The sequence below is a fragment of the Coregonus clupeaformis genome, chromosome 39 (genome assembly GCF_020615455.1).
Source record: "Coregonus clupeaformis isolate EN_2021a chromosome 39, ASM2061545v1, whole genome shotgun sequence".
In the NCBI taxonomy this organism is placed as follows: domain Eukaryota; kingdom Metazoa; phylum Chordata; class Actinopteri; order Salmoniformes; family Salmonidae; genus Coregonus; species Coregonus clupeaformis.
This window is the reverse complement of record NC_059230.1, coordinates 390,325-403,331: the sequence shown is the minus strand read 5'-3', so window position 1 is coordinate 403,331 and position 13,007 is coordinate 390,325. Positions and strand designations below refer to the sequence as shown.

Genomic DNA, 13,007 nt, shown 5'->3' with positions numbered 1-13,007 from the left:
ATGAGAAATAAATATTCAATTATATTTGGAACAGCAAGCCAGACAAAATTAAACAGGCCTATTTATATAATGAATATGAATTCGGAGGACATAAATTATTAAATATTAAAGCATTAAACCTATCACTAAAAGCTTCCTTGATCATGTTTGGAAATGTTAGGCGCTTTATGATTCATAAGACCTTCCTGTACTGACCATGATTCTGCTCTCTCTCCTCCTCTCTCCTCTACCTCTATAGCCCTGGCCTGTCCTCCCAACAGTTCTTACTCCATGTGTGTGAGCTCCTGTCCAGAGACCTGTCTGGGTGTCAACGGCCCCCCTGGCTGCTCCGAGGCGTGTGTGGAGGGGTGTGAGTGTAACCCCGGCTTTATCCTCAGTGACGACAAGTGTGTTCCTGTTAAAGACTGTGGCTGTGTCGACTCCTCCGGAGACTATCATCCTGTGAGTAACACTCCTGTTTGTCACCTAAGTTAATGTTTAATACTGTTTAATAATGTAAATCTCAATGTGACCTCTCTGGTTAAATAAAGGATAAAACTATTAATATATACTTAAGTTGACTTTATGTTTCTTATTGAGCATCAAACTTTCATAATGAGTACCTGATACAAGTAGAAATGAAACTACATTTAAGTCATTTAGCAGACTAACAGTAATGAGTGCACACATTTTTATACTGTTTTGTGTACTAGTCCCCCATGGGACTCGAACCCACAACCCCTGGCGTTGCAAGCGCCATGCTCTACCAACTGAGTTACACGGGACTACACTCATGTTAAATCATCTGAATGACAATAAAAGACAGTACTACTGTACACAGTCATGTAGACTCACCATGATGTGTGTGTTTCAGGTGGGTGAAGACTGGTACCTGGAGGGCTGTAAGGAAAAGTGTGTGTGTCTGGGAGGGGGGGTGATACAGTGTCACAACACCACCTGCACCCCGACAGAGAGCTGTGGCCTGCAGGACGGGGAGTACGGATGCCACCCACTGGGTACTATGCAGTTATATGATTTACATCACACATGAATTACAACACACATGAATTACAACACACAGGATTTACAACACACAGGATTTACAACACACATTAATTACAACACACAGGATTTACAACACACATAAATTACAACACACATTAATTACAACACACATGAATTACAACACACATGAATTACAACACACAGGATTTACAACACACAGGATTTACAACACACATGAATTACAACACACATGAATTACAACACACAGGATTTACAACACACATGAATTACAACACACATGAATTACAACACTCAGGATTTACAACACACATGAATTACAACACACAGGATTTACAACACACATGAATTACAACACACATGAATTACAACACACACGGATTACAAAACATGAACAACATCACAACCACTGATAACCACCACAACTCTCAATAAATTCATTAAACATGATAAACTATAACTAAACTCTACCCTCCATCTCTCCTTCCTCTACCCACAGAAACAGGTATCTGCACCGTACAGGGCGACCCTCACTACACCTCTTTCGATAAGAAGGTGCATAACTTCATGGGTTCCTGCTCCTACACCCTCACCAAGCCCTGCAATGAGTCCTCCGGCTTGCCGTATTTCACTGTCGACACCCAGAACGAGCACCGAGGCAGCAACAAGAAGGTGTCGTACGTCCGAGCTGTCATGGTCAAGGTCTACGGGATGACCGTCATCCTGGGAAAGGGACGCAAAATACAGGTGAGGAGGATTATGGGTAGATTAGAGCTACAGTTCAATGTTACCACAATGTTACATTTCCCACGTTTTGTTTATTTATATTTCATTATGCTGCCAAAGTGTCACAAACAGTGTTGAAGATGATAGATGGTAATGCCTTAGCCAGTAAAGAAAACTGAAATACATAAAAAATAATATTCACTGCTGCACTGTATCGTCAGTTTTTTGTGTGAAGACGTTGAATCAAACTGGTTGCTCCCCGCCCCTCTCCCAGGTCAACGGAACCCTGGTGACACCTCCCGTGACTCTGACCAATGGGGAGAAGATCTACCTGAGCGGGAAGTTCGTTGTGTTGGAGACGACCTTTGGCTTGCGGGTGAGGTTCGATGGTAACCACCACGCTGAAGTCACTCTGCCCTCCTCCTACAACGGACTGCTCTGTGGACTCTGTGGTAAGAAGGGTTTATCAACAGATAATAATCAATGATGAGTTGATTGACAGATAGGGACACCTACAGTAGTACACCATACAAGCCCTTACGATTACAAAGTAATGATTTTAAAAAATCCTAATTGACTGGATAGTGATTCTGTAATTACATTGTATAGAATTTGGTGATTGTCTGTCTAATAGGAAACTTCAATGACCAACCTGGAGATGACAACATCAAGCCAGATGGTAAACCAGCTGGCAACACCAACGAACTAGGAGAGAGCTGGCAGGTGCCCGACGACCGCCCCGAGTGAGTCTCACGCACCTGTTTCCGTTTCTTTTACATTAATGAATTGAATGGTTTTATGTATCCAGTATTTTTCAGGAAGTACTATAGTCTGACCTGGGATACACCTGGGATAGGGTCCTGTGTGGCTCAGTTGGTAGAGCATGGCACTTGCAATACCAGGGTTGTGGGTTTGATTCCAATGGGGGACCAGTACACAAATGTATGCACTCATTACTTACTGTAAGTTGCTCTGAATAAGAGCATCTGCTAAAATGATACCAGAACCAGACTTTTACATGAATCCACTGTTTTGTATCAAATGGGACCTACTACACGTCTGTCTCCATGGAGATTTCATTTCACTCCTCGACAGTGACGTCTTTGACGTTCATCCCTTTCTTTAATCCCTCCACCCCTCTCTCCTTCTCAGCTGTACCCATGGTGGAGGAGAGGAGGAGTGTGATGCCAAGGTGGAGGCAGAGGCTGAGAAACCTACCAGCTGTGGGATGATCAGTGACCCTAACGGTGAGACACACACACACACAAACACACACACACACACCAGGGGAGGTCAGTGCCGTTTATAATGAGGAATTTTTACTTTTTTTTCATGAGCATGGCCTTATTTCTATTACTGCATATTGGATGACTGTAATTCATATTCCATTCACCCAGCTCAATGTAACATCGATAGGTTTAGGCTACTACATGACACTCACATTTTCCCTATACCTATCAAGAGGTTACTACAACCTAGCCTATGAATGAAAGTTTACAATGTAAGTGCACACAGGTTGAGAGATTTGAGTTGACAGACATTGACATTCAATACCGCCTTGCACACTCTTGCCTGCATCTAGCTTATATAGGGTGTAATCATTAGTCCAACAGTTGCAAACGAGAGTTTCTATTGGACAAATTCAGGTATGTTTATCCCCTGTTTTGTTCCATTTGCTTCCGTTTAAGAAACGTTTTTCAACAGAATCGGCAGAATGAATACACTCCTGATCACGCGTAAACAGAGTTCACTCTCATGGCAACCGTTGTATTCCTTGTCTTCCCTTCGCTTGTCGACTTCAATGCACAACAAATCAGCTGTATGTGACCAGGCGAAAAAACCTTTCCAAGCCAAGCCTCTACAAACAGCCTACATCGTTGTCACAGTATTAGCTAAAGTAACATCATAGTCAGCATAGCTAATAGAACTAATGTGTTAGTAAACCCGCTACAATCATGCAGTAACGTTACAGTGTACAGTCAGTAAGCAGTTACACCGGCGGGCCCCGGTGGCAATAAATTAGTAATACCAAAAGCTTACCTTGACTTGGAAGAGCTCCAGTGTTGTGTTGGAAAGTCATAGCCAGCTAGCTAACATAGCATCCCTCTGAGCAGGGTGTTTCAGTAGGCTACACTAGCTAGCTGCATTTGCTAGCTAAGTAAGTGAGACGAAATCTCTCCCTCTCTCTCTATTTCTCTGTTGCTTCTGTTCAACTATTGTCTTTCTCTCTCTTTGAGTCAACTACTCATCATATTTTATATACAACAGTGTTAGCTAGCTGTAGCGTATGCTTTCAGTACTAGATTCATTATATGATCCTTTGATTGGGTGGACTACATGTCAGTTCATGCTGCAAGAGCTCTGATAGGCTGGAGGATGTCCTCCGGAAGTTGTCATAATTACTGTGTAAGTCTATGGAAGGGGGTGAGAACCATGAGCCTCCTAGGTTTTGTATTGAAGTCAATGTACCCAGAGGAGGACGGAAGCTAGCTGTCCTCTGGCTACACAATGGTGCTACCCTACAGAGTGCTGTTGAGGCTACTGTAGACCTTAATTGCAAAATAGTGTTATTTGGTGACGTGATTATATTTAGTATAGTTTTATCTAAAAATGATACTTTTTTTTTATGTTTTACAATTCTTATTTTTATGAAATTCACTGAGGAGGATGGTCATCCCCTTCCTCCTCTGAGGAGCCTCCACTGACACACACACACTCAAACTCTCACACACACACACACAGACAAAGACACTCCCGAGTGGCGCAGTGGTCTAAGGCACTGCATCGCAGTGCTAGCTGTGCCACTAGAGATCCTGGTTCGTATCCAGGCTCTGTCGTAGCCGGCCGCGACCGGGAGACCCATGGGGCGACGCACAATTGGCCCAGCGTCGTCCAGGGTAGGGGAGGGAATGGCCCGCAGGGATGTAGCTCAGTTGGTAGAGCATGGCATTTGCAACGCCAGGGTTGTGGGTTCGATTCCCACGGGGGACCAGTATGAAAAAAATAATAATAATGTAGACAGTGATTTAAAGAAAATGCTCAAACATACTTTCTTTCACCAAAGCTGTTATGTAAAATATACTAGACACAACTTGTAATGTATATTTCAGTCTCCCCCTTCACTAAAACCATTTCTCATCAATCATTCTCCATTGTGTCCCAGGTATCTTTAAGCCGTGCCACGCGGTGGTTCTCCCCAACATCTACCAGGAGAACTGTGTGTATGACCAGTGTGCTACAGGAGGGGAGACGGTGGCTCTGTGCCAGGCTATAGAGAGCTATGCTGACCTGTGTGCCTTGGCTGGAGTGCCCATCGCATGGAGGAACAACACCTTCTGTCGTAAGTCACACACACACACACACCTGTCATAAGTCATACACCAAGAAACAGTCTTTATAACTTTACCTTCTGTTGTAACACACACACCTGTGTCTTCTCTATGTAAAACACTAGGCTGTGCTTCTACTAAGAAACCTGTCAATGTACTGTAACATACTGTAACTGTATGTTACTGTACCTGTATGTTACTGTATTTGTTTGTTACCGTAACTGTTTGTTACTGTAACTGTATGTTACCGTACCTATATGTCCTTGAAGGGTTAGAAAGCAGCAGCACTGTGAAAGTGGCAAGGATCAGTCTCAGTACCAATACATAACCCCCCCAGGGAAAGTTAGACACCATCATACTACCTTTATTGAGATTAACCAACATGTCCTCCATCTCTCCCCCCAGCTCTGAAGTGTCTCCCAGGAAGCCACTACGAGCCCTGTGGTAACGCCTGTCCCTCCAGCTGTCAGAACCCTACTTTCAACTCCACCTGTACCCAGCCCTGCGTAGAGGGGTGTGTGTGTGACCCCGGAATGATCCTCAGCGGGGACAAGTGTGTCCCACCCAGCCAGTGTGGCTGCACCGACGAGGATAACAACTATAGACCGGTAAGCAAGATAGTCACCGTTTTTATCGTTGCTTTCACAGAAGTCAATACGATGACCTGGAACTCATGGGAATAATGTTTGCTAGAGTTCAAGTCGTCACATAAACCGTTTGAAATAGTTTTAGTTGTAGTCTCTGTTTGCAAAAGCACAGCTTAGCTTTTAGTACTCTACATTTGTCAGACTATTTTTAAGGCTAGCTCGTATTGCTGTGGCAGATAGTTATGTCTAATGTTTATGTCTGTGTGTTTCCTAGGTGGGAGACAGTTGGTTCACTGAGCTGGACTGTTCGGAGCGTTGTAAGTGTAACCCTGGCAACAACATCACCTGTGAGCCGTGGCAGTGTAGCCCCGCCCAGGAGTGTAAGGTGTTGGAGGGAGAGCTGGGATGTGTCTCAACAGGTAAATACCACACCTACTTTTAGGCCCTTAACACTAAATACCACACCCACTTTTAGGCTATTAACACTTAACACATAAGAAGTGATTTAATTATCAGGCTCAGTTGTCATTGTTCTACATTTCAGAACTTTTACTGGGACAAAAAATGTAATTGATAGTTCATTTCTTTTAGCCCATCAAACTCAGCAACACTCTGAGAATTCAGTATCTCTGTCCGTTCTATAGGTTTGGCTGTGTGTCATGTGTCTGGAGATCCTCACTACTACACCTTTGACGGTGTCATGCACACCTTTATGGGTACCTGTACCTACACCCTGGTAGAGGTGAGTAAAGTCATCCTCTCATCTCTCTCTCTCTCCCTCCATCCATCCCTCCATCCCCATCTCTCTCTCTCTCCCTCCATCCATCCCTCCATCCCCATCTCTCTCTCTCTCCCTCCATCCATCCCTCCATCCCATCTCTCTCTCTCTCTCTCCCTCCATCCATCCCTCCTTCCCCCTCTCTCTCTCTCTCTCTCTCTCTCTCTCTCTCTCTCTCTCTCTCTCTCTCTCTCTCTCTCTCTCTCTCTCTCTCTCTCTCCCTCCATCCATCCCTCCATCCCATCTCTCTCTCTCTCTCTCTCTCTCTCTCTCTCTCTCTCTCTCTCTCCTTCCATCCATCCCTCCTTCCCCATCTCTCTCTCTCTCTCTCTCTCTCTCCCTCCATCCATCCCTCCATCCCCATCTCTCTCTCTCCCTCCATCCATCCCTCCATCCCCATTTCTCTCTCTCTCCCTCCATCCATCCCTCCATCCCCATCTCTCTCTCTCTCTCCATCCATCACTACATCCCCATCTCTCTCTCTCCCTCCATCCATCCCTCCATCCCCATCTCTCTCTCTCTCTCGCTCTCTCCATCCCTCCCTCCATCCCATCTCTCTCTCTCTCTCTCTCTCTCTCTCCATCCATCCATCCCCATCGCTCGCTCTCTCTCCCTCATCCATCCCTCCATCTCCATCTCTCTCTCTCCCTCCATCCATCCCTCCATCCCATCTCTCTCTCTCTCCCTCCACCCATCCCTCCATCCCCATCTCTCTCTCTCTCTCCCGCCATCCCCATCGCTCTCTCTCTCTCTCTCTCCCTCCATCCATCCCTCCATCCCCATCTCTCTGTCTCTCTCTCTCTCCCTCCATCCATCCCTTCATCCCCATCTCTCTCCCACGCTCCCTCTGTGTAACTGATCTCTCTCTCCCTCCATCCCTCTCTCTCTCTCTCTCTCTCTCTCTCTCTCAGGTGTGTAGGTCCACCAAGGTAACTCCGTTCACTATTGTGGCGAAGAACGAGGAGCGCGGCCAACCAGAGGCGTCGTACGTGCACTCTGTTACGGTCTACCTTCCCAACGCCAATGTCACGCTACAGAAGAGCCACAGAGTTCTGGTGAGATGGAGGGAGGGAGGCCTTGGGGATGGAGGGAGGGAGGGAGGGATGGAGGGAGGGAGGGAGGCCTTGGGGAGTATATATTACTGTTAGCTATGAATCAGATTTCCCAGAAAGTACAGCAGTTCTCTGCTTTGTCAACTTGTTTTAGTCAGATAGTAGAGTTACCGTTATGGTATTGGTCATTATTCATCATCAACAATCACTATTCTCCTCTCTATGAAGCTGGCAGTGGAGACAGGGGAGACAGGGGATTAGGTGGAGACAGGTGAGACAGGGGAGACAGGGGAGGCAGAGGAGACAAGGGAGGCAGAGGAGACAAGGGAGGCAGAGGAGACAAGGGAGGCAGAGGAGACAAGGGAGACAGGGGAGGCAGGGGAGGCAGAGGAGACAGGGGAGACAGGGGAGGCAGGGGAGACAAGAGAGGCAGGGGAGACAGGGGAGACAGAGGAGACAGGGGAGGCAGTGGAAGCATGGGAGACAAGAGAGACAGGGGAGACAGGGGAGGCAGAGGAGACAGGGGAGGCAGGGGAGACAGGGAAGGCAGGGGAGACAGGGGAGACAGGGGAGGCAGGGGAGACAGGGGAGACAGGGGAGGCAGGGGAGGCAGGGGAGACAGGGGAGACAGGGGAGGCAGGGGAAACAGTGGAGGCAGGGGGGTTTGCCTGTACTAAAACATTGTTTCTAGGGGTGCTAATGGAGGTGGCCTATTATAGAGGGGGCTTCAGCACCGGCAAGCCCCTCCCTGGAACCGCCCATGGAAGCTGTGATGGTCTAGTTTGATAAACAACAACCCATAAGCCTTATAATTGATTATTGATCACCACTAATAACCTCCTCTTTCTCCCTCTCCCCTCTATCTCTCCCCCCCTCCTCTCCAGTTGAATGGGCACAGGGTGCGTACTCCTCTGTCGATCGGTGTGGCCGGGGCCAGGGTCTTGAGTAGTGGTGTCTACAGTCTGCTGGACACTGACTTTGGACTGAAGGTCAAGTTTGATGGAGTCCACCACCTGGAGATCACCATCCCTGGAGAATACTTCAACAAGGTACATACGACTGGACCCAACTATTATAATGTTACTGAATGATAAAACATATAATCTAACTAATAATGATGGTAAAAGTAAGCCTCTTTCACAAAAACATGTAATTTGCAGTCTTCAAATCAAATCAAATACAGTTTTATTGTCACATGCCCCGAATACAACAGATGTAGACCTACCGTGAAATGCTTACTTACGAGCCCTTAACCAACAATGCAACGTTTTTAAAAAGTAAGTAAGAAAAATGTGCTAAATAAAATAAAGTAAAATAGTAACACAAAAAAATTTGAAGTGTCAAGGAATGTGTGTGTGTGTGTGTGTGTGTGTGTGTGTGTGTGTGTGTGTGTGTGTGTGTGTGTGTGTGGGTTCAGTGAGTGTACATGGAGCCTGATATAAAAACAATTAAATATAAAAAACATAATAATAAAATAAGGGGGTGAATGTAAATAGTCCGGGTAGCCATGTGATGAACTGTTCAGCCGTCTTATGGCTTGGGTGTAAAAGCTGGAGTGATATGGACACCAAGGAACTTGAAGCTCTCGACCCTCCTTTTCCTGTAGTCCACGATCAGCTCCTTTGTCTTGCTCGCGTTGAGGGAGAGGTTGTTGTCCTGGCACCACACTCCCAAGTTTCTGACCTCCTCCCTATAGGCTGTCTCAACTTGATGATAGTGTTGGAGTCGTGCGTGGCCACATAGTCGTCGGTGAAAAGGGAGTAGAGGAGGGGACTAAGCACACACCCCTGAGGGGCCCCTGTGTTGAGGGTCAGCGTAGCGGATGTGTTGTTACATACCTTCACCACCTGGGGGCGGCCCGTCAGGAAGTCCAGGATCCAGTTGCAGAGGGAGGTGTTCAGTCCCAGGGTCCTGAACCTAGTGATGAGCTTGGAGGGCACTATGGTGTTAAATGCTGAGCTGTAGTCAACGGACAGCATTCTCACGTAGGTGTTCCTCTTGTCCAGGTGGGAAAGGGTAGTGTGGAGTGCAACAGAAATTGCGTTATCTGTGGATCTGTTGGGGCAGTATGCGAATTGGAGTGGGTCCAGGGTTTCTGGGATGATGGTGTTGATGTGAGCCATGACCAGCCTTTCAAAGCATTTCATGGCTACAGATGTCAGTGATAGTCATTTAGACAGGTTACCTTCGCTTTTTTGGGCACAGGGACTATGGTGGTCTGCTTGAAACATGTAGGTATACAGACTGGGTCAGGGAGAGGTTGAAAATGTCAGTGATGACACTTGCCAGCTGGTTAGCGCATGCTCTGAGTATGCGTCCTGGTAATCCGTCTGGTAATCTTCTACATTATACGGTGACAGATGGATGATCAAATGGATGATACTTTTCTCTGCCTTGTCACTCATCACAGATATGTCCATTCTGTTTGTTATACAAACTTCACTCTTAATGTATATCTTCAGTCAGTGTCAATACTCACACCTCTCTCTCTCTCTCCTCTCTCTCTCTCTCTCTCTCTCTCTCTCTCTGTCTCTCTCTCTGTGTCTCTCTCTCTGTGTCTCTTTCTCTCGCTCTCTCTCTCTCTCTCTCTCTCTCTCTCTCTCTCTCTCTCTCTCTCTCTCTCTCTCTCTCTCTCTCTCTCTCTCTCTCTCTCTCTCTCTCTCTCTCTCTCTCTCTCTCTCTCTCTCTCTCTCTCTCTCTCTCTCTCTCTCTCTCTCTCTCTCTCTCCATATCTCTCCAGGTGTGTGGTATGTGTGGTAACTTCAACATGAACTCGTCTGATGACAACCTGAAACCAGACGGAAAGCTGGCCAAGGACGTGATAGAACTGGGCAACAGCTGGAAGTCAGAGGGAGACTCAGACCCAGGGTCAGTCACCTTTGACCTCTTACCTTTTTCTTTCTAGAGCTGTTTCTTGGTCAGGTCATGTGGTACACCTGAATGAGAAGGATTCATATACAAGAACAAACTCACGTTCCCCCACATTGCTGATATGTAGATATCCATCTCTGTAGATATATTCTCCTCCCTTTCTCTACCACAGACATGGAACTCTATTCCACATCAAGTAACTCATGCAAGCAGTAAAATTAGATTTTAAAAAACTGATAAAAATACACCTTATGGAACAGCGGGGACTGTGAAGCAACACAAACATAGGCACAGACACATGCATACACACACACGATAATATACACACTATACACACACGTACACATGGATGTTGTGTTGTAGATATGTGGTAGTAGAGTAGAGGCCTGAGGGCACACACTTAATATGTTGTGAAATCTGTTGTGAATGTATTGTAATGTTTAAAAAATTTGTATAACTGCCTTAATTTTGCTGGACCCCAGGCAGCAGTTAATGGGGATCCATAATAAATACAAATACATCCCTCTCTCCTTCCATCCATCCAACCCATCTTTCTCTCTCTCTTCATCCCTCCAGGTGCTCGCCAGATGAGCGTCCCAGCATCCACCCCAACTGCACGGCAGAAGAAGAGAAACAGTACGAGACCCTGTGTTCTTCTATCATCCTCGGAGACAAGTTCAAGCCCTGCCACTCTTTACTGCCCCCGGAGGCCTTTCTGGGGAACTGCGTGTATGACATGTGTGAATACGATGGCATGCAGGCCACACTGTGTGATAACGTGGAAGCATACGCACAAGCCTGTCAGTCAGCCGGGGTTACCATCAGCTGGAGGAACAATACATTCTGTCGTAAGTGAAGATGGGAAGAGGGAGGAGGGGAGGGGAGGTGGAGAGAGGGGGAGGGGAGGTGGGAGGGATGAGGGAGGGGAGGTGGAGAGAGAGAGGGGGGAGTGAGGTGGGAGGGAGAGAGGGGGAGGGAGGGGAGGTGGAGAGAGAGGGGGAGGAGGTGGGAGGGATGAGGGAGGAAGAGAGGGGGGTGGAGAGAGAGGGGGAGGGAGGAGGAAGGAGAGAGGGGGAGGGAGGGGAGGGGAGGTGGAGAGAGAGGGGGAGGGAGGTGGGAGGGAGAGAGTTGGAGAGAGAGGGAGGGGAGGTGGAGAGAGAGGGAGGGGAGGTGGAGAGGGTGGGAGGGAGGGAGGGAGGGGCAAAGGGAGGTGGGGAGAGGGAGGGTATGATATTATGTACCAAGAATATATTGAACAAACGTCATGTGTTGTGTTGTGTTGTGGTTGTCTTCTAACCTCTCTCTCCCCCCCTCCTCTCCCTCCTCCAGCCCTGCCGTGCCCCCCCAATAGCCACTACTCTGACTGCACGGCCCCCTGCCCCCCCACCTGCTCTGACCTGTTCCCTACGCACTGCTACCTGCCTTCCACCACCTGCGTTGAGGGGTGCCAGTGTAATGCAGGGTTCGTCCTCAGTGATGTGCAGTGTGTTCCTCTGGCCAAGTGTGGCTGTGTGGACAGAGTGGGAGAGTACCATGATGTGAGTCTGATTGGTACACATGCACACAGACACACACTCTCACTCACACACAGGCTTCCTCTCATCAGATGATATTACCTCTGTCTGATATTACCTCTAGCTGATATTAACTCTAGCTGATATTAACTCTAGCTGATATTAACTCTAGCTGATATTAACTCTAGCTGATATTACCTCTGTCTGATATTAACTCTAGCTGATATTAACTCTAGCTGATATTACCTCTGTCTGATATTACCTCTGTCTGATATTACCTCTAGCTGATATTAACTCTGTCTGATATTAACTCTGTCTGATATTAACTCTAGCTGATATTAACTCTAGCTGATATTACCTCTGTCTGATATTACCTCTGTCTGATATTACCTCTAGCTGATATTAACTCTGTCTGATATTAACTCTGTCTGATATTAACTCTAGCTGATATTAACTCTAGCTGATATTACCTCTGTCTGATATTACCTCTGTCTGATATTACCTCTAGCTGATATTAACTCTGTCTGATATTACCTCTGTCTGATATTAACTCTGTCTGATATTAACTCTAGCTGATATTACCTCTGTCTGATATTACCTCTGTCTGATATGAACTCTGTCTGATATCAACTCTAGCTTATATTAACTCTAGCTGATATTAACTCTGTCTGATATTACCTCTGTCTGATATTAACTCTAGCTGATATTAACTCTAGCTGATATTAACTCTAGCTGATATTACCTCTGTCTGATATTAACTCTGTCTGATATTACCTCTGTCTGATATTAACTCTAGCTGATATTAACTCTAGCTGATATTACCTCTGTCTGATATTACCTCTGTCTGATATTAACTCTAGCTGATATTAACTCTAGCTTATATTAACTCTAGCTGATATTAACTCTAGCTGATGTTACCTCTGTCTGATATTAACTCTAGCTGATATTACCTCTGTCTGATATTACCTCTGTCTGATATTAACTCTAGCTGATATTAACTCTGTCTGATATTACCTCTGTCTGATATTAACTCTAGCTGATATTAACTCTAGCTGATATTACCTCTGTCTGATATTAACTCTAGCTGATATTAACTCTAGCTGATATTACCTCTGTCTGATATTAACTCTAGCTGATATTACCTCTGT

The 13,007-nt window shown here is 46.2% G+C and overlaps 1 protein-coding gene across 1 annotated transcript in view; it reads left to right on the top strand.

Moving 5' to 3' along the window:
* The window catches only part of LOC121554189 (IgGFc-binding protein-like), a 145,931-nt gene that overhangs the window by 124,114 nt on the left and 8,810 nt on the right, over positions 1–13,007 (top strand). Inside the window, 15 exon segments of the mRNA XM_045211778.1 lie at positions 239–441; positions 854–995; positions 1,502–1,749; positions 2,003–2,180; positions 2,363–2,471; positions 2,881–2,975; positions 4,892–5,068; positions 5,463–5,665; positions 5,919–6,063; positions 6,289–6,386; positions 7,334–7,477; positions 8,359–8,523; positions 10,215–10,342; positions 10,922–11,193; positions 11,675–11,883. Of these exon segments, the coding sequence (XP_045067713.1) occupies positions 239–441; positions 854–995; positions 1,502–1,749; positions 2,003–2,180; positions 2,363–2,471; positions 2,881–2,975; positions 4,892–5,068; positions 5,463–5,665; positions 5,919–6,063; positions 6,289–6,386; positions 7,334–7,477; positions 8,359–8,523; positions 10,215–10,342; positions 10,922–11,193; positions 11,675–11,883 (2,516 nt within the window).